The 21814-nt window shown below is 46.1% G+C and overlaps 2 protein-coding genes across 7 annotated transcripts in view; one reads left to right on the top strand and one right to left on the bottom strand.

The window, feature by feature from the left end:
- Positions 1-10305, bottom strand: part of Plekha3 (pleckstrin homology domain containing A3) — an 18869-nt gene extending 8564 nt beyond the window's left edge. Inside the window, exons 1-3 of one of the 3 annotated variants that reach the window (XM_087900086.1) lie at positions 10127-10305; positions 5546-5662; positions 2774-2929 (exon numbers count right to left, since the gene is read on the bottom strand). In XM_087900086.1, the coding sequence (XP_087756212.1) occupies positions 2774-2929; positions 5546-5662; positions 10127-10166 (313 nt within the window). In that variant the 5' untranslated portion in view covers positions 10167-10305. The remainder of the gene's footprint in view (positions 1-2773; positions 2930-5545; positions 5663-10126) is intronic. The other 2 variants (XM_048425700.3, XM_087900087.1) reach the window with 2 other exon arrangements.
- Positions 9742-21814, top strand: Fkbp7 (FKBP prolyl isomerase 7). 4 transcript variants are annotated; one of them, XM_048425706.3, is made up of 4 exons: positions 9742-9758; positions 15652-15766; positions 16894-17027; positions 21521-21814. In XM_048425706.3, the coding sequence occupies exons 2-4, from the start codon at positions 15730-15732 to the stop codon at positions 21680-21682; spliced, it is 333 nt and encodes a 110-aa protein (XP_048281663.1). In that variant the 5' UTR covers positions 9742-9758; positions 15652-15729; the 3' UTR covers positions 21683-21814. The 4 variants fall into 4 exon arrangements, with proteins under 4 accessions (XP_048281663.1, XP_048281661.3, XP_048281660.3 ...); XM_048425704.3 differs by lacking the exons at positions 9742-9758; positions 15652-15766 and adding exons at positions 12646-12967; positions 13902-14053 and having other exon boundaries at positions 16897-17027; XM_048425703.3 differs by lacking the exons at positions 9742-9758; positions 15652-15766 and adding exons at positions 12649-12967; positions 13902-14053.

The raw sequence follows: 21814 nt of genomic DNA, 5'->3' as shown, positions 1-21814 counted from the left end.
TGCTACATAAATTTGAGGACCTAGGTTGGATCTCTAAAGCACACATAAAACAGTTGGATTCAGTGGTGGTCTGTAATCCTCGCACTGGGAAGGATCCTTGGGGCTTGCTGCTCAGCTAGTGTACCCCTATTAAGCTCCGGGTTCAGCTGAAGTCTGTTAGAAAAGTAAGATGGAGAATAACTAAGAGGGATTTCCAACATAAGCCTCTGGCCTCCACATGTACATGTACCCACATACAGCATGCAGGCATGCACGCACACATGCATGCATGCACAAACACATGTGAACATGCTTATTCACAGAGCTAACACACACAGATTGTTATAGCTGGAGATGTGAAGTCTTCGAAACAGAATCACAAGACCCTAAGAAACACTTCCTCTTTTCCTTCACATATTTCGGGAGAGACAACTGTTAGTCGCACATCTGCCACGAAGTTTACGTAGGCTGGTTTCCACAGACAACTCAGGATGACTGTGTGCTTTTAAGATGGTTATTTAATGACTTAATTTTACCTTGTTTAGGGATGGGGAGGGGAGGGAGGGAGAGAGAGTGTGTGTGTTTGTGTATGTGTGTCACACAAACACATGCACACATCACGAAACAAGTGGAGAGGGTAGAAAACTCCTCTCAGGAGCTGCCGCTTCTCCTGTACCTTGAGACCCAGGGATTGCACTGAGATCACCCAGCTTGTGCATGCACCTCTACCCACAGAGACACTGTGCTAGCCTGGCCACTGGGTGCTTTAATGCCCAGCATTCCCAACCCATTCCCCATTCTTTCCCACGTGAAACCTGCATTCTACTCTTGTGAATGAGCCTTTGCCTTTACTCATCCATTTTTTCCAGTTCTGATATTACTTTTACTTTTAATACATAAATTGACAATCTATTAAAGTTCTGATACATTAAAGACAGTATCTCATCTACTTATACAACACAAACGCTTCTCCACTGATCAGCTCCCCTCCCGTTTGCTTCACTGTGTATTTTAGCATACAGACTTCTATTGCTGGCTTCTAGGTAAGAAAAGCCACTCCACATAAACGCCTATTAATTCTCTTCCTTTTGGCTCCCTTCTCACATTTTACCGTTCGAGATTTTTAAGGCAGTGCTCACTTTCTTCTCCTCAGTGACTCTGGACAAACTCTGCATCCAGCCAGCATCTCGGTTCTTCTTCACCGGCCATTATCTTTTAAAGTAGAAATCAAAGGTGCGGGGAAGAAAAACAGCAGCTACATAGTGGATGCTGGTCTTTCAGAAGTGGCTGAGCCAGGCCAGGGGAGCTGCTTCCCGGCAGAAAACAACAGCGGAGGAGCACTCTGCAGATCTGACCTAAATCAATTACTGTGCAAACTTAAGAACATTCCCTTGTTGTTGTTGCTGTTGTTGTTGTTTGGGGGGAATATGTTGTGTGTGTGTGGCAGATGGTACAGTGAGCTACACAGCTGTCAAGGCCAGAGGCTGACATCTTCATGACTGCTCTTTAACGTCAATCACTGAGGCAGGGTCTCTCCCTCAACCCAGAGCATCCCTTTCAGCCAGTCTAACTAGCTAGCTAGCCACTGGGGTCTCCCTCGTCCACACAGTGGGCAGCCACACCCACTCAGCTTTTGTGTGGATTCTGGGCGTCCACACTTCAGTTCTCAAGCACTTTGCTCACTGAGCCATCTCTCCTGCCTCTGCCCTTTAAAAAAAAAAATGGCAAATTACACACAGCACCAATTCATCCTTTGAAGGGTATAGTTCAGTGGCATTAAGAACATTCAAAGGCTGCACAACCAGGACCATTGTTTGCCTAAATAAATTCTTATTTTTTCAAACAGAAACTCTGTACCCACTGAACACTAACCTCGTTCTCCTCCACGTAGGCACCACACTATTTTACCTTCTTTTTTTCTGCTTTATTGACTCATTTAGATAGTCTCACTATGTAGCTCCAATGAGCCTCCAACTCAAACTTCTCCTTATTCAGAATCCTGCCTGTGCATCAACACTTGTGTCCATTCTTCTTTCTGTCCGTATAAATCTCATAAATCTCGCTATCCTTGGCATCTGAAATGAGTGCAATCAACGCTTCTCTTCTTGAGACAGGCTTATTTCAACTATAGACTGTGTCTGTAATGTCATCATGTTGCAGTATGTGCCGGAATTCCCTTCCTTCTTAAGGATGAATAATATGCCATTGTATAGGAACCACATCTCTATTAATCAGGTATCTGGAGACATTCGGATTGATCCCATCTTTCGACTACTTCTTGTCCTTCATTGCCTTTAATTTTTGAAAATTCCTTATATGCATACATGTTTGCAAAGTACAAGCTCAAGAGCCAGTCAGAAAAGTGTCCCCCTCTTTTGAGACGGGGTCTCTCATTGACCTAACACTCACAAATTAAGTGAGGTTGGCCAGCCAGTGAGTCCCAAGGATCCGCCTAACTACATCATAGCTCATCAGGGCTGGGATTATAAGCACGTGCCCCCGAGATTGGTTTTTTACATGAGCACTGGACAATGAACTAGGTCCTCATCCTCCTGCTTCTTCGATGACCAGTTAGCCACAGTTTCCCATACCACTGAACGTCCTCAGAAACACTTTATTGACCTCATAATGTATCAGCTGACTGATGCGCTGGTTTACCAGCTGATTCTCCTAAACTGAGACCTTCCCGTGGTTCACCACGTGATGGTGATCTATGTAAATCTTCCACATCGCTAATTTCCTTCTGGTTCCCGAGAGAGGACAGCCTCACTTACACCTAGAGACTTGTCATCACCTTTTTCTTTTGCGGTCCTGGTGTCGGTCAAACAGGCTTTGGAGCTCCCCAGGGCGACCAGCCACCTCTGCCTCTCGGCCGCATTGACTGCCTTCATGTAGAAATGCTGCTCCCCCGGGATGATTAACTCCATTCTTGTGTTGTCCGCTGAATGGACTGATGACACACAGAAGAGACAGAGTTGGACTCAGAGCATCCAGCGGCCACATCACACAGCATTAGACACTTCGGAGCCTTACAAAACCCAGACACACAGCACGATCCAGGTCGCTCTCTAAGAAGCCCTAGAGGCACCATGAAAACAACCTTCTTCCTAACACCTAAGGTGGCAACGGTACCAAAACGAGGCCAGCATACGACAGCAAAACCGATGACTCACTTTCACCCATCCTAGAATTTCAACGCTGTCATCTGAAGAAGCAAGAAAGTTAAAAACTGTGTTTCCAAAACATCACTTCCAGGAGACGTGGAGGTAGATGGGGGCCACACCAACAAGATCGCAAAAACCCAGAGCCAAAGCATTACTCAAAGAAATGAAATATCAAGTTCAATATAGGGAGGGGGACTACAGTAGATCTTTTATTTTCATTTGTTTGGCATTTACTTGCTTATTAATCTGCCTGCCTGTGACAAGGTCTTACTATATAGCTGAGACTGGCCTGGGCCGCGCTAAAGAACTAGGCAACCCTCAAACTTTCTTCTGCGCTCTCCAGCACTGGGTCACAAGTATGCGCCACCACACCCACACAGTTCTCTCCGAACTCATTTCCGTGGCGTTTCCATACCTGTGTATATGTCTATCTGCTGGGATTGGGGCCGCCAAAAGACACCATTACCAGAACAGAAGCCAAGCGGGGGGGGGGGGGGGGGGAGAACACGACACATTATTTGCAAGCTCACTCTCGTGAAATAAAGGACGGAGACAAATCAACATAAAAGACAGCCAAGCTCAGAAATCCAGACCAAGAGCTGAAAGGGGGACTTTCCAAGCAGAGGACATGTGAGAAGCAAGCTCTCCACCACGGCACCACCTCCTCAGCCCTAAGAAATGTGTTCCTGGCATTTCATTAATATGCACAGCACACTTTCCTTGGCTCCATTATGGTAGATATACACTATTACGGTAATGGAGGAAAAGAGCTTAGTCACCCCCTCCACAATACAACAAGGCAAAGTGGGAGTTTACAGCCAAGGTGGGTGGGGTGAAGAACTCAAGATGATTACGAAGAAACCTCTTGGGCAAACAGAAGTCTACTAAAGTGATCTCATAAGAGCCGCCTAGCAAGTGCAAGGAGGCCCTGAACCCCGTTCCTAAAATAGCATCTTTTTCCTCCTAACCACCTGTTGGAGCCAAATGGACACTCCCTGAGTGTGCTCCTTCAAGGCTTTCCTACCCTGGCTGGTGAGCTACCTACAGCAGCACTCTGGATGTTCCTGGGTGATGAGGCCACGGCAAAAAATGAGCTACACAGACCCCGGCAAAGAGCACATGGCAAGCTAATCCTGGTAAATGTTTCTATAAGTTATAGAGCCATGACACTCTTCCATTAGAACAGTAACAATTCTTAATTAAAAGGTGAACAGAGAATACCAACACACAGCAGGTGTGTACACTCTGGAGAAATCTCCAAAGACACCATGTCCTACCCCAGGCTGACAGTGTTACATGATGAGAATCCCGGCATGGAAGAAGAGAACAAGACTTCGTGCCAGGTCAGTCTAGACGACACACTGAGACCCTGTCCCAGAACAAGGGTGAAGTAAGGAAAGGAGGAAAGGGAGATGAAGTGGGGGGAGGGGCTGTATTACTAGTGAGTCTGAGATAAAGATAAAGGGGCAGAACTATAGCTAAAGAATATGAACCCAGAGCAGAAAAAGAAGAAAGAGGAAGAGAAGAAAAGGAAGGAAGGAAAGAAGGAAGGAAGGAAGGAAGGAAGGAAGGAAGGAAGGAAGGAAGGAAGGAGAAAAGTTTCTTCCCACCTTGGCTAATCTTACTTAGAATTACCATAAAATCATGCCAAAAGACTCCAGCCCTGGAAAATGCAGTTCACTGCATTAATCTCAAATAAGCAAGTACACAGGATAACAGGATGCCTCTGGGTATCTGATGGCTTTGAGAAAAGCCCTCATGCAGGGCTGAAGCCCTCAAGCTGTGGGGGTGGGGGGCGGACATGAAAAAGGCCTGGGGGGGGGGGGACGACGACGACTAAACACTGATTTCTCTGGAGCTATTTCCCTTTCAGCTCTCCTTGAAGAATTTCAATCTCCTCATTATCATTTTATCTGATTTCATTCTACCCACCTTTCCTCCCCACACACAAGAATGGATCACATCACGGTCTGTGAACTCTCCAGGAACGCTACCCCAGGACCGACTACTTCCCCTTCTGGAAGAAAAGGAAACCGGCTGTGTTCGCTCAAGCTCAACTGCACTCAGCAAGAACCCAAGCTTCTAAGTTCCACTCCGTATTTTATCAAAACCCCCACAGAGAGGCCTCTTCATCCACAGAGCTCAGTGTCAGCCTTTCCGACAGCTTTCCAAGGAGGGTGAAATAGGAAGCACCTAGGTACTACAATAAATGATCTCTCAAGTCAAACAGGAGAAAGCACTTGCGGCTTCAATGCAGGAAGCATTTATTAGGGGGGAGGTGGGTTTTCAAACCTGTGTTCAACAATGTTAAATGCTATCCGAGGACTTGAAAATAAGACGATGGTGAGAAGACATTTACTCTCCTCATCCGAAGCAGGCAGTGGGGCCCTCTGCTTCCTCACCTTTAATCTCACACACAGCCATCTTTATGCTTCCTTTGCTCCCTTTGCAGACGTCATCCTGGGAGTCATAGTAGGACAGGATCCCATTATCTAGAACAAACCATCGAGGCTGCCAACCTGGAGAGACCAGAAACCAAAGCAGGTTAATAGATACCTTTCCGCGCATAGACAACTGATTTCCACCACGCCCCATTAATTCTGGACTCCCAGTAACATTCACACAGTGAGATTTTTAATGGCCAACACCTGGCCAAGATGTCCTGCGATCTGTAGACAGAGACAGGAAGGGCTATTTTTGTTCTGGCTCGCAACCTTCTCTTTAACAACCCAGAAGATGCAGCCTCAACCACAGCTGCACCCAGGCACGGCACAACTGCCCCTTTCCAGTATATGTACAGAAGTGTAGCATTTCTTCTCCAGAATGCTTGGAACCAGCAGTGTTTCGGATGCTGGATTTTGGATTTACATACGCACAATGAGATATACAAGGAATGGGACCCAACCAAAACATGAATTTCATGCCACGTCACCTAAAAGTAATTTTATATAATGGTTTTGTTTCTGACTATGCCTTATCACACAAAGTCAGGTGTGGCATTTTCCTCTTGTGAGTGTCCCTTCAGCCCCTTAAAATGTGCATGTGTGTGTGTATGTGTGTATATGTATGTGTGTATGTGTGTGTGTGTATGTATGTGTGTGTATGTATGTGTGTATGTGTGTGTGTGTATGTGTGTGTGTGTGTGTGTGTGTGTAATAACTGGGTTTGGAAGCATTTCGATTAAAGCTGCTCATCTCGTAATGGAAAAAAACCTATGGAAGCCAGAGGTTTTGCCCCAGTTCTGTTACCATTCTTGGTGGTTAACCTAGAGTAAATATTTTCATCCCCAGAAGTCTTCAATTCTTTCTCCAAAATAAGTGGATTGAACGAGTGGACCAACCCTCAGGTATCCAATGCAGCCTTCCTTCCCTTAAGGAAGATGTTGCCTTTAAGCAAATGCCCACGAAGATAAGGGAAGCTAGTGAAGTTCCCATTTTTTTTTTTAAGGCAGATATGATACCCTGTAGAAAGAGCTGATGCCCACCCTCCCTCCTTCCCTTCTCCGATGTTCCACAGCTCAGGCAGAAATGCTACTGACTTCAGCACTCATCTCGCTGACATTTCCTCAGCAGTTAAAGCACACACCTATCAGACTTGGTTCAAAGGCAAAGCCTGTGACCCACAGTGATGGCTTCCCTCAAGACTGGACCTACATTGCTCTTGCAAGCCAGACTCGTGCCCCCTGGACCCTTACCAAGCACGGTACCCATCGATAACCCAGCGGTCCCGCTGGCAGCAGCATGACTGTCCTCATCTTTCCATCATTGAGTCACCACACAGTGAGTGGTCGAAAGGAACCATGCCACCATGAGAACACACTGGCCAGAGGCTGCGAAACAGTTCATTAGCCCATGTTTCCCAGGAGCAGACGGTACCAAGACACAACACCTCATTTTTATAAACTGACACAAGACATATAAGTCAGGGCTCACCAACACTTCTGAAATAACAGTGTTGTGTTACGGTTAGTGTTGTCAAGTCAACAACATCTTCCAGGTGGGCCTGAGGTGGGCTCTGTTGATGACAGTAACTGAGGTATGTGGACCCTTCCTAATTGTGTGCAGGATTAGTCCTGGCCAGGGGACAGTGGACGTGAAGGAGTGGAGCCAGAGCTGTGCACTTGTCCGCACTCACTGCCCTCTTCTGACTTGGGACGTGACCTAAGTCGCTGCCTTTGCTTCCGGGACCTCCCTGAATGGATGAACTATAATCCTGAACTATATGAACTATAACCCAATGAACCCCTCTTCTGAGTTGACTTTATCAGTGAATTTGGTCACAGCAACAGGACACCGAGTCGGCACAAACAGGTTATTTTGTACCTTCGATACCTTGCTTAGGAAGACAGGGGGTGTTATTATACCCACCTGTTCGGAAGGATAAGCCAAGCAAACTTTGGGCCCCAGGAAAATGTATTTGCGGGGAGGGCTTCCAAATTAGAAGGAAAGCTCTTTTGGTATTTGTACATTATATTGTTCCTCAATGCATGAAGATACCTAACGTTCAACAGGTGAATTTTAAGAGATGTATTTCTCAAGGCTGGAGCGATTGCTAGGCTATTAGGAGCTCACACTGCTCTTCCAGAGAACCCAAGTTCGGGTCCAGCTCCCCCTTCAGGCAGCTCACAAGCACCTGGGAGTACAACTTGAGGAGCGCCCATGCACTCACTCACAGCCACATAAATAAATATAAATAAATAAGGCGAGAAGGGTGGGGTGGAAGGGATTTAAATACAGTACTCACGCAGGAAAGTCTAGAAAAATGTAAAGGAATGTTGAAAATAAAAAAGGTTGTGGGGGCAGCACTTGCCGAGCATGGACAAGGAAACACAATGAAAATAATTTTTAATGTATGTCTACAATGACTAAAAGAATGAATTAGTGAATACATCACTTTTCCAAATACTAGTTCCCCGTGGCAAATTATAAAGAGGTGGTGAAAATAATAGTCTTCCACCTCAGGTCCACCTAGGGCAGTAACATACATGCTTTCGAAAGCATTAATGTGCATGACTGCATTATTATGAGGCAACAGCTCTTCACAACAAACGGATCAAAACAATTCCTTCAGAATCTGCAGGAACTGAGAAAGTCACACAGGTGAGTGGCTTCATCTTCTCACAAGCCGGCTAGTTACCGCCACACACCTTTTGGAAGGAATATTTAATCCAACTTCCTCTAACCGGTTCACATTTTATAGTACAGTAAAAGGTCTGGTGGGTTATTTCCTGTTTCAGTTTCTACCGTAACAGGCCGTTTTCTCAGACGACCACATGTTACAGAAACGCGCGCTATCCAAGAAAAGGAAAAGTCAGGATTAACACCGTCATTCTGCTGAAGTCCTTCAAGACCAGCCAGCGTCTGCAGCTGCTCGTCCTTCTGACCCAAGAGAGAGCAACACCTCAGAGCCAACTTTACATTTTCAAAATGGAAGCATCCCAAACAACAGACGTCAGCCGCTCTTCAATGCTTACTAGAAGTTAAACTATATTGCACCCTAAAAACCAAAACCCCACCATATGTTGACACTCAGTCCAAGAGACAAGGCATCTCCCACAGGACCACATTTCACCCCAAGTGAAATTTCCCCTCCAGTTAGGACTCAGGGAAGTAACTGCCCAATTGCATCAGACCACGCAGAAAATGCTCCTCTGGCATGGCCTCCAAAGACAGAGTGCTCAGAAATGCTTGCGTCTCCAAGCTCAGAGAGGCTGTGGGCCTCAGAGTTAGTACGCCTCAACCAGAAATCTTGGCTCACACTGCCCAAATGAAAACTGTTAGCAAAAAGTATCTCCTTAAAGTTTTACTGCTTCTAGTAAAAACATGTCATTTACACATTTTTTTTTCTGTTGGGGCAGAAAATATCAGTGTATTACAAATACTAAACCATTTGCTATGGCGAATCTGGCTCAAGCCAGATACAGAGCCAGATACAACTGAGCGTTTAGCCCTTACAGGGTTTACCTGCAGATTCCCACAAGATAGGAGGACACGAGCTGCGAGCATCGTGTAAAGACAACGGAGCTCAATACCATACTTGGGGCAGAGTAAGTAGGCAGGAAGTTAAAAAGACCGACCCTTCCTCGGGACTAAGAATCTGAGGGCTGCCCAAATTTCCCTAAAGGCCGCCAGTCCTCCTCTAGTTTGGTGAGATCATGGGATTCAGAAGCTGGAAGGTACCTCTGGGGACAAAATAGCTAACCACCCAGACCTAGGCCAACCGGGATCCGGAAAGAATACCACACTTGTCTTAAAGTGTTGGTTATAGCAGAGATCACAGGATGTGGACTTAAGGCGTTTGTCAGAAGCCAGACTTCCAATATCACAGGCAGGGACAGTTCCCAGCTGATGGGCACATTTCTCTACACTCAGCTTTTCTTCTAGCAGCCTCACCAGTGAAACCTGCCTGCTCTTCACCCGTTACATCCCCAACTACGCCTCACAATGACCGGCATCTCCACCGTGTTGAAACGCGCTTTCTTCCTCTATGTCTCACAATTACCCGAAGCTCAAACCTCACTGAAAACCAATCCCTAAGAAAATTCTCTGAGAACAGCTTCCCACAGCACACTTGATGAGCTCAGACAACCTCAACAAGTGGACTTTCAAACCAGTGGTAAGACAATGCAAAGGAACACAGGAAACATATCTTCAAATTAAATGATTTGACGCACACAGAGAGACATCAATTAACAAAATGCTGTCCACAGAGCGAGAAGGAAAACAGACACTGTAAGGACACGCTTAGGGTGGGAGGAGTCTGTTCCCGAGGCATAAGGGACCACGCAGGTTTCCGAAGGTGCGTGTCCCATCTTCGGGATGCTGCGCAGACTCCAACTCCCCGTCGAAGCGGTCCGGAATGGGCCCCACGAGGGGCAGCGAGCGGAGGGGTGGGGAGGTCGGGAGTGGAACTGAGTGCCCTCGGCTTGAGACGAGGTGACCGAGGACCAGGTGGCCCGCAGCCCCGCGCCGCCCTCCCGGTACCTGTGAGATAGTTGGTCCACTTGTACAGAACCCCCTCCATGCTTCAGAGCCCGGCGCCGCGCATCCTCCTGGCCCGGCGCCGGCCGCGCTGCTGCGGAGGCGCGGGCCCGCAGCCCTCAGCCCCGACCCGGCGACCCTCAGAGGCCCGGCCGGCGGGCGCCGCGTGCTGCTCGGAGACCGCGGGGAGCGGACATCCCCAGCGGGCACGGCGCGGCGACCCCCGGGGTCCTCCCGCTCCGCCGCCGCCGCCGCTCCACGAGCCCCGGCGCTGCCCTCCTGCGCGCCCGCCTTCCTTCCCCCCGGGCTCCCGGTTTGTTTTCATTGACCCCGACGTCGCTTTCACTTCCTGGATGAAAGGGGCCGGCTCGGCCCGCGAAACCCCTCCCCGGCGGCGGGGCTCCGGGACGGCCGCGTGCCCGAGGCTGCGCCGCGCGCCCTCGTGGGGCGGCTCAGCGGTCCCCGGTTCCCCGGCTCCCCTGCTCCCCAGCATCCGAACTCCCGGGTCACCCTGCCCAGAGCTGCGGCCCATGCCTCGCCTCCTTCTGATCTTTTTAATAAAATCAAGGGTTGCTCTTTTCATTTTGCTTCCAGGCTCATACCCAGGGAAAGTGGGAAGTTGTTATCACCTAGGAAAAACTGGGAACACTGGCACGGGCCTGTAATCCCAGCACTCTGGAAAAGATGACAGAAGGCCAGTCTGGGCTACAGTGGGGGACCCTGCCTAAAAGAAAGAGGAGAATAACGTGGGACACGGAAGTAGTATAGCGTGGTGTGGTCCTTCATGGTCTTCATACCAAACATGGAACTAGGGCTGCAGGCTTCCAGGTAAAAGTGCTTGCTTCTGGAAGCTGGATGACCTGAAGCAACATCCTGGGAACCACACAGTGGAAAGAGAGAATGACCTCTCTACACGTGGACCATGTCACACTCACACACACCCTAAACACGCGCGTGTATGCACGCACACAAACACACACACACATTTTTCTTTTAATGTTTTTCATGCTATACATCTTGATGCGTGCTCTTAATCCCAGCATTCAGGAAATAGAGGTCGGATATCTGTGAGTTCAAAGCTAACCTGGTCTACAGAGTGAATTCCAGGCCAACCAGGGATAGGTAGTGAAACCCTGTCACAAAAAAAAAAAAAAAGGAAAGAAAGGATTAAAATGGAATCAAGCTTTGTGTTTTTGTTTTGTTTTTAAATAAAAAGCTCTCCCTTAGATTTTTTTTAAAATCTCAGTTGCAAGAGAGCAACACCTTAGCACACTGGACAGTGATTTTCAGATTTAGGAAGTTTTACAAATTCCAAACAATCGGATAAAGCAGGCTCAGTACTGAGGTAGCAGAATGCCTGATTTCCCCTTCAGGGAAGGCTGACTGAATAGGGTAATCTAGATATCCACTTGATGAGTTGGTGGGTAGATGGATAACCAACAAGTAGCATATAGTTCTTTAGTGATTGTCCTGGTATGGCCAGTATCTAGTGTTTATTGTAAAACTCAACTTTTAGGCTGTTGGTTTTCATACTAAAAGGAAACTCGGGGAATGTATCAACAGACTTGGCAAGTCTCCGCTGGGTATTAGCCGTGAGATTGAAGCAAAATGCTCAGTAGTCAACTTCCTGTCTGATGTGACTAAATTCTCATGGATAAAAAGCTTTTCTGGCCCTGCCGAAGGCCATCAGATCAAAAGCGGGCCCCCTAGAGGTGGGGACGGAGATGCAAGCTAGCTTTTGCAATGTCAGGCATGGGCTGTTGGAACCCTCTGTCAAGTTCAGGTGACCCTCCACCGTGTTCTGATGCAGCCAAGTTGCGTGACAGACGCATAAAGACGACCCAGGAGTTCTTTAATGCAGGACAACGCCCCCCAAAGCCCGCCGAGGGCCTCCCCCAAAGTATCCAGAGAACAGCTTCGAACCAACGGTCGGTTTCTTCCAAGAATGCCGACCACTGCTGTGCCTGCCAAACCCGCGGGAGCCTTAAAAGCCTTCTGCGCCTAGAAATAACAGCCATATTTCGACCAGAACACCCCCACCGAGGGCTGTTGGCACTTTGTGTCAATTTCTTGGCCCAACTTTTTAATATTTTTAAAATACTCAGTTCTAGGACCTACAACTATGTAATCTTTCTTTTTTTTTTTTATCGCTACGACCAAATGGCTCAATTTATCATTTAAAAATCAAGCCATTAGACCAAGCAATCAGTCGGAAGGGCAGTGAATGGGGAAACAGAATCAGGACACCAAGTGGAGGCCACAGAATTTTCAGTATCTCCTAAAAGCCAAGAAATGACCACCATGATGCCAGCTTTATTTCAGGAAACGCGGGCCTGACTACTGAAGGAGGAAGACACCTGTAGTGAATGAGGGTTTAGCGGGAAGAAGCGGCGGGGTGTTCAATTCTATTCTAGCCCGAGTACAACCAGCAGGGTACCAGGCACAGAGAACACGCTCCAGGCTGGCAGAAGGCGGCTGGCCGCCAGAGGGGGCGGGGCCTTGCGTAGCCCCGCCTTGGACCTTTGTGACGTGAGACAATGCCTGCCACGCGTCCGAATTCGGTCCTACGGGGAGAGCCACACTCCTTTGGACGCACTACAGAGCTCACACTAGGCCTGAGGGTCCTGCTTTGGGAACCATGCTTTTCCTAGTCAGACTAGCGGTTTTCCTCAGCCTGTGTGGCTGTTCCAACGCTCAGGGACAAACGAAGGAAGACACAGAGGAAGTGAAAATAGAGGTTCTGCATCGTCCAGAGAACTGCTCCAAAACAAGCAGGAAAGGAGACTTACTAAATGCACATTACGACGGCTACTTGGCTAAAGATGGCTCCAGATTCTACTGCAGGTAGGAGATGTTCCCTGCAGTTCAAGCTCAGTTGATACACCAGATCTTGCCCCCATCCCACACCAGCCAGAAGCCAACTGATGCTTCTATTTTAAGGGGTTTTTTGTTTGTTTGTTTTTTGAGTTTTCTGTTGTTTTTTTTAAAACAGTAAATTAAGTCAGTATGCCAATTTAGATTAGAAAACAGTACCTAAAAAACTGAATGCTTTTGATTGTTGAAAATGTTAGCTCGGGAAATGGATGCAAACCCACTACATCGGGCGTCCTACTAACCACCACCCACTGTCCTTGGGACCCTGACAGCTGAATCTCAAGGCTGCTCGAGAGGATAGCCACACTTTGTTTACCCAGAGCTGAATTCTCTTTCCAAACAGAATGTATTATAAGCTACCGCATTTTATTCTGGTCTTCAGGGGGTCATTTTTTGACAGAATCTGTGGTGATTTCATCTCTCTATATTAGGGTCTGATAGGGTACCCTTTTTTTTTAGCTCTGCCCTCCAAAGACAGGGCACCTTCCAAAGAAAGGCCTGGAGAAAGCAACTTTTTCCAATTTAGAAGGAAACGGATTCTTCCTTCCTATTTAGAAGAGAAATTTGACAGGATGCAACTTTCAGTCCTTAAAGTGAAAATTGGGGCACAGCCTGCCCCTTCGGTTTGGGGAAGAAACCCAGAGAAATTGAATGAGTTTTGTTAAAGTCATGCAGCTAGTTCGAGGCAGGAGACCAGTTTAAAACTTCAACTGTGGGGTGGTTTTTGTAAGGATGACAGTAGAACAGAAATGGAATGACTTCTAGCGATCATTTCTGCCAACACCACAAAGGATGGACTTACAGAAGAATGCGAACATGGGAAAAGAGACTCCAATTTTAAATAAAAACCAAACTTTCTTTCGTGACATGTGCTCATTTAAGTACTAAGTATGGTTTCTTGCAGTCGGACGCAAGATGAAGGCCACCCGAAGTGGTTTGTTCTTGGTGTTGGGCACGTCATAAAGGGGCTAGACATTGCAATGACGGACATGTGCCCTGGAGAGAAGAGAAAAGTGATCATACCTCCCTCATTTGCTTATGGAAAAGAAGGTTATGGTAAGAACCTTTGCCTGCTCACCTTGTTTGAAACCCCTGTCAACACCACCTATTTGAACTATCTAATACCTAATTAGCAGTCAATTTCCTAAGGGCGATTTTGGCATCCCCTGTCTGGTAGAGTCATGGCACCTTTGAAGCCGTTGGCTGAGTCCTGAAGAGGTAATCCCCCTTGCCTCTCTCTGTTTTCAGTAGGAGAGGACTGCTGCCCCAAGTGATTGAGAAAAGCGAGTGCTTCGAGCTAGTCAGACCTGACATTCCCAGAGAGATGGTTCCAGATCTCTGCAGCTTCATGCTCACTGCTTTCTGTTGATCATTTGCTCCCATCAGAACAGTTCCTAGGACCTGGTGTGTGACACACGGTGGGAGAGTGCTTGCCTCCACCACCTGACTTTGATCCCAGCACGGCACTACAAAAGAAAAAGAAAAAACAGCCTCCCATGGGATCATACTTTTTTAAGCAGTGAGTGTGTGTGTGTGTGGTATGTGTGTGTGTGCGTGCTCATGCATGCATAGGAGCCTGAGAAAGAAAGAAAATTGAAGATAATTTAAATGCAATACTATCTTCAAAAAGTTGTGAGTTGGTTGCTTCTCGACAAAACCATGTAGGTCAAGTTTGCCCTTCCGTCTCTTTCCTCAGTTTCTGAGTTGTCTCATCAACATCCCGCTTACCCTCAGAGTTTCCACACAAATCCTCAATGGGCCTAGACCCATTATCCTACAGCAAATGGCTAATTTATCGTTTCCCAAAACTGGTTTCTGCTTAGCTAAGAAGGACTACTCAGCTACCCAAACTATTAACAAACTGCATCCTTTCTGCAGGGAGATAGACATTCTCACTGATTTTGAGGAGTCTCCAATAAACATCTACGCAATATCACTGACACATTTATTTTACTTATAAGAAAAGTGAGGCCTGAAAAATAACACACTGGAGTGTGGTTACCTATTGGTATACCTGTATACAATAGCTTAGAGAAATTTAGCAAAATCTTCTTGATATGTATAGCCCTGGCTCTCTGTCCTGGAACTCACTCTGTAGACCAGGCTGACTTCAAACTCACAGAGATCCTCATGCCTCTGCCTCCTGAATGCTGGGATTAAAGGTGTGCACCACCGTCACCTAACTATTACATAAGCTTTTTAAAAAAAATTTATTAATTCTTTTCTTTGAGAGTTTTATATAGGCACACAATATATTTTGATAATATTCACCCTCACACTGTTTTCCCTTAATTCCTTTAAGATTCACTCCACTCCACCTCTCTACTCCGTTCCAACTTTCTACCCCCTCCCAACTTTGTCATTCACACTCACACTCACACACACACACAGTGAGAGCGAGATCTACCAGGTTAAATTTGTGTTGTTCAAATACCCGTGGTTGTGGGGCCATCCACTGGAATGTGATCAATCTACCGGGAACCAGAGAATTGACCCTTCCTCCCCAGAAACCCTCAGCTGTCAATACCTCCTCAGCTAGGGGTAAGGGCAGGAATGCTAGCATGTTGACCGGCTTGCTCTTTACAGGTCTTGTTCGCTATGAGCTCAACGTACGTGTCTATTAAAACATAACATTAGTTATAACTTCATTTTAGGTGATGCTTGAAGAAGTTTTTCTTCTGGCAAAATGTCCTTGACTGGTGTCACGGAACACCCTGCATGTCTTGAAGCGCATGTGGCTTTCTACTGCTTTAACTAACGGTCTATGTGGTATGTATACATCTTTTGCATTAACTCCTTCCTCTTCTTTCTACCTCTATAAATGTAATTCTATTGCAAGGCACATCTATCTCTCATTTATTGGCTTTAATATTTTTTGTAGAAAAAGCTAATTAGCAACATTTTCTGCATTTATCATAGACTTGTTCGAGAACTTCCCACGCCTCTGTGGTACTTTTTCTTGGGAAATTTGAGTTTGGGCTTCGAGAAGTTCAGTGGTGTAGGTCAGCTCATTTGCTGTCAGGTCAGGCCCTGCTTCCAGCAGCAGCAGAATGACAAAGGGAACTTGTGCTTTGAGTCTGTCTTAGTTACTGTTGGAAGTCATTTCTCTGTCCTTCGAAGTCAGGTATTTTGTAGAATATTGAGTTGGGTATTGGCGAATCAATCCCACACCAGTTATGTTTTAAGGAGTTATTTATTTTTGAGGGTAAAACTTACATACACCATAAACCGTCAGGAAGGGAGCCTAGTCGGTGGAGCAGGAGCCGGGACTAGAAGCCGGAACCAAGAGGGCTTGATCCGGGATCTGTGGCTCTTTTTAAAAGAGAAATACACCACGCCCCAGTGGGCTGGTATTTCAGCGGCTATTGGCTGACGGAGCGGAAGGCGCTCCCCGTTGCACTGTGGGCTCGTGCTTCAGCGACTATTGACTGAGGCAGCGGAAGATACTCCCACTACAGTTGGGACTTTGACGACGGGTTCCAGGTATTGAACTCGGGTCTTCAGGCTTGGCAGCAAGTGCCACTGAGTCTGTTCACCAGCCCAACTTTGGAAGTTTTCTTCTCATACATTTCTTCCCTATACCATGTCTTTTTTATATCATCATATAGGATGATCAAGATATAGTAACAAAATCTTTGTTTATTGTACCTTAACCAGGAAACTGGTCCAGAAGGGCCTTTGAACTGACCTGGTTTAAAATACACAGGGGGAAAAGTTTCCCAAAATGTTTTTATAAAAAGGGGACAAAATAGATAAACCCTGAATTGTTTAATACTTAACTTAATGGTTTGAAAGCAGTTCTTCTAAGCACTATAACCCTGATACTCATGTGACCACTGAATGACTATCTGAAAGCCGTTTCCAGTAAGTCAAATTGTTAAAATTTAAACCCTTAGCAGAAGGCAAGATTCCACCCAACGCAACACTGATGTTTGAGATTGAACTTTACGCTGTGACCAAAGGACCACGGAGCATTGAAACATTTAAGCAGATAGACACAGACAACGACAAGCAACTCTCTAAAGCTGAGGTAATTCAAACTTCGTGTGCGCAGTTTCAGCATGTTTTCATTATAAGTCAGAGGCCTTTGTGTTGAAGACACTGCTTAGTTTTCGCTGGTGTTGGCTCTGGTTGCTTTAGTAGAGCTGCTTGCTGGAAATTCCCAACTCAGGGAAGAAAATGTCCTTTCCCTTTTCTCTGTATATGGGAAGTTAAAAAAATTCTAGTGTAAGACCTCATGGTGCAGGCCTGCAGCCTCGGTTATTCCCAAGCCCTACATGAGAAAATCATACCTTAAAGGACAGCCTGGGCTACAAAGAATCCAAGGACATTCAGGGTAACTTACTAACACCCTGTTTCAAAAAGTGCAAAAGGGTCTGGGCATATGGCTCAATGTACAGTTCTTGCCCGACCATCCATGAGGACCTAGTTTCAATTGCCAGTACTGGCAAATCAATCAATCAATCAATCAATCAGTCCAGAAAAATCCCAAGCTACCCATGGCTCTTCCGGCATCTACACTAGAGAGATCGACTTCTTTCTAACAGTACTGTATGGACTTGTCCCCAATAGTTGTAACCTCTGGACTCTGATGTAGATGAGATTATGAGAAGAGCTAGCAAGACTTTGAACTGAGTGGGCTAAGAAACTGGTAATCATGAGCTAAAAGTCCACCTCCTATAGATGAACTAATAAATATTTGCAATAACGATGCACGTTCTTCACACTTTCTTGGTCCCAGATACCTGTATAAGCACATAAGTGCGTGAATGTATCTAGTCTTCAGGACAGCTTAGGTGACAGTCATGTCTGTTATCTGTCGTAGATGGGGAGCTGCTAGGGAGGTATGTTGAGTACTTAGCTGCGATTACAAAATCAGGATTGCACCCGGGCTGTCTGGCTCTGTGCTTTGAGCCTTGGGCACGTCCTACCTTCCAGATACCTCCATCTTGAATGTTTCAGGGAAGCCCACAGTGCCTTGTCTAGTCCCTCGGTCTATGCTTAACTTGGCCGTCTTCCTCCTTCGTTCAGAGGCGATTAGAAACATAACATAATGAGGCAGGTGGGCCCTTGATTTCAAATAGTCAGACCATTTGCTATTTCAGGCACTTCAGGGTTGAGATAAGGTCTCATTCTAGTCCCAAACTGTACTGGAACTTGTGATGTAGTATAGGCTGATCTTGGATGGAAATCCTCCTACCTCTCCCAAGGGCTAGAAAAGAATAAGCCACCAGCCCTAGCTGCTGAGTCTTTGTTTCTTTTCCTATTTTCTTTCTTTCTTTCTTTTTTTTTTTTTTGTGACTGAGGATTTGATTTAGAACAAAGGTAATTCAAGGCAAGCACTAGCCCCTAAGCTACATCTCCATCCGGTCTCCATTCTTCCTCATCTCCCCCTCCAACCCTCTTCCCACCCAACTCTAGTTCCTCCTCCAGGAACCTCATAAATTGTAAGTCCTTCCGTGAGGCTCCTCCACTGGCCAGCAGGGAGAGTGGCCTATCTGCCAGGTGGCTCACCTTGCTTTTTCCTGTTGTGATAAAGACCACAAGCAACTTGGGGAGGAAGGGCCTTATTGGGCTTCCATATCCTGAGTCTTATCCTGAGGGAAGCCAGGGCAGGGACCTGAAGGCTGAAACTGAAGCAAAGATTACAGGGGAACACTGCTTACTGGCTTCATCGCAATGGCTTGCTCTGCTTGCTGTGTGCTCCACCCCAGGACTACTGCCCACGGTGAGCTGGGCCGTCCCACGTCAATCATTAATCAAGAAAATACCCCACAGACTTGCTCCAGGCCAGCCTGATGGAGGCAGTTCCTCAACTGAGGTTTTCTCTTCCCGGTGACTCTGGTTTCTGCCAGCACACATCAGGCCTTCACAGGGTCCCTATAGGGGAACTGTCTTCAGTGTCACTTCTCCTGACTCCTCACCGCCCTAGCAGCAGCAAAGGGGTTCATGTGGTACGGTGGGAAGCGGCCTGTGCACACACCATTCATTAGTTACTTCAGCCACACCCGAAGGTTCCTTCTGAACTATGAATGTCCCTAGACATTAGGGTGTCTCCAGTTCTTTTCTTGAAAATAAAAGTAGAGGAAATTAAAATATGCTCTGCTTCACTACAATTTCCCAGGCGTCTTGCTGGGTCTCAGCTGTGTGGTCACAGGATGGGTAAGAATGATTTTTGCCCAGTTATAAGAATAGTTGTTGCCTGTTAACGTGGACCCTGTTATCAATCCTCTGGTATAGACACTTCTCTCCTTTGACAGATGATATTCCTAGAGTTCAGAAGGTTAGATGTTTTGTTGCAGACCATGGAGTTGGTACATGTGGAAGTCCAGGTCTGAAACATGAACTAACAGAAACTTCCTTGTTTAATGAACAGAAAGATTTAATGGGTTGTGTCTTCAGGTTATATAAGGTGGGAGTGGGGTATAGTGTTAAATTACAAAATGGAAGTAGTGTAGAGCCCATTACTGACACAAATTAAAGTCGTGAGGCTGGAGAGATGGCTCAGCAATTGAGTGCTCCCTGCTTTTGGCAGAGGACCAGAGTTACCTCCCACATCTGGTCGCATCAGACCAGTAACTCCAGTTCCAGGGGATCTGATGCCCTCTTCTGGTCTCTCTGGGTGCTGCAAGCACAAAAAACATTAAATAATAAAATATTTTTTTAAAAAAATTAAAGTTCTGTTCTTGCCCATTGCCTTGTATGTTTACTTCCACCATATAGAAAAAGAGTAGCTACTGACCGCCACCTTAATTAGTTATGAAAAGATAGTTTTGGTTTAGAAAATGCAGAATGTTTGAGGCTGTTTAAAACACTTTATACTTACATAGGATTGTTAAGCCTCAGCAGAAAGGGGAAAAATGTTTCCCCCTTCATATTGGATCAAAGTCATGTCTGAGAACCTGCTGCAAGGCCCACTGACCATTCTAAAGTCATGTGGTTGGTTATGCATGGATGTATATTACTAAGCACTGTTTAGTGTTCAGCTCCGCCTTTCAAAACATCTCCTGCCTTTAAAATGGCCCAGACTTGTAGAACATTATCTCCAGCTCGGTAGACTATGCTTTCCTTAGCATAAATCAGCATTTTCCTAGGGAAAAACAGTTGTCACGTAGATATCTTTAAATTATGCGGTGTACATATTTTAAGTAGTAAAACAAAGTTGGGCCATGGTGGTGTCTACCCATAGTCCCAGCTTCTGAGGGAGCTGAAGAATGGATTGGGCCAATAAATAAATAAATAAGACCAGCCTGGACAACACAGTGAGAGATGGTGTTGTCTCAAGACAAGAAAGTGGGAAAAAAAATCTTTTTTTTTTTCTTAGCTTAACTCGGTATAAATTGTACCATTTCAACATGAAACCTCCAACATCAGTGAGGTGCTTTAGTTAGGATCTCCCAAGTCTGGTGTGTGACTTACGTTTACAGGAGCGGGTCTCAGGTTGCCGTAGCCACACCCAGAAGTTGCATGTGGCTAATAGGACAGTGCTTCACCGCCTGCTTGCTTTGAGAAATGTCCCGTGCTGCAAACACAAACAGGCAACACTCGAGAATGTCTGAAGTCCTCGGTTAGCTTGGTGATGCCGCAAGTTCATTCGTTCTAAAGACAAAAACACTAATGAGATTTCATCAAATAATAGGAATCCATAAGACTGTGCTTGCCTTTCCTAATGTAAACAGTGGATTATTAGTATTTAGTTTCATGACATAATATAGATTGGTGTGGCTAGGGCCACCAATCTACAACCCCAGAGACAGCTAATTTGAACACCCATTTCTCTTCAGAAATTGCTTCAAAAGTTAAAAACGAAAAAAATTCCTGGGCTGAGCGTGGTGGCACATGCCTTTAAAACCAGCTCTTGGGAAGCGGAAGCAAGCAGATCTCTGTGAGTTCAAAGTCAGCCTGGTTTACACAGTGAGTTCCAGGGTAGCCAGGGCTACAATAGTGAATTCTAGGCCAGTCAGACCTTGTTTCAAAGGTATCTCCAAACGAAACCTTAAATTACTTTTTTTTTCTTTCTTTCTTTTTCTTTTCTTTTCTTTTTTTTTTTTTTTTTTGGTTTTGGTTTTGGTTTGCTTTTCTGAGACAGGGTTTCTCTGTGTAACAACCCTAACTGTCCTGGAACTAGCTCTTGTAGACCAGGCTGGCCTCAAACTCAGAGCCTGCCTCTGCCTCCCGAGTGCTGGGATCAAAGGCGTGCACCACCATCGCCCAGCTGAAATACCTTTTAAAATGTTAATGGGCCGGCAGGATTTCTAGGCTACTATAGCTCTTGTTCTGGGCCTGATGACCTAAGTCCCCAGGATTCCACATGGTGGAAAGAGAGAACCAGTGTCCGTCAGTCGTCCTCCGACCTCCACGTGTCTGCCGTGGTCCTTGAGTGCTCCCCTGTAAGCGATCAGATAAATGACTTAAAACTGTTATATCACACGATATGCTTGTTCATTACTGTACTCATTTCTCAAAGTTGCCAGGCATTGGTGCCGGTTTCTTTGTTAACGGCATTTTCCCCTGGCCCACCAGATCGAGCTTTACTTGCAGAAGGACTTTGAGAAAGATGAAAATCCCCGGGACAAGTCCTATCAAAAGGCGGTGTTGGAAGACATCTTTAAGAAAAACGACCACAATAGAGACGGCTTCATTTCTCCCAAGGAATACAATGTGCACCAACATGATGAGCTATAAATTTTACTTCCTTGTTAGTAAATTACTGTACTTTGCTTTTAAAAAAAAAGTCACTTTTCTCCACGTTGTGGTTGCCTGTTTTCCCTTATGAAAAGATACGTGTTTCCTTTAATAAACATAATTTTGATGCGA

The sequence above is a fragment of the Myodes glareolus genome, chromosome 21, assembly GCF_982192425.1.
Source record: "Myodes glareolus chromosome 21, mMyoGla1.1, whole genome shotgun sequence".
Taxonomy (NCBI): Eukaryota; Metazoa; Chordata; class Mammalia; order Rodentia; family Cricetidae; genus Myodes; species Myodes glareolus.
The sequence above is the reverse complement of the archived record's forward strand: the minus strand, read 5'-3'. Positions and strand labels throughout refer to the sequence as shown.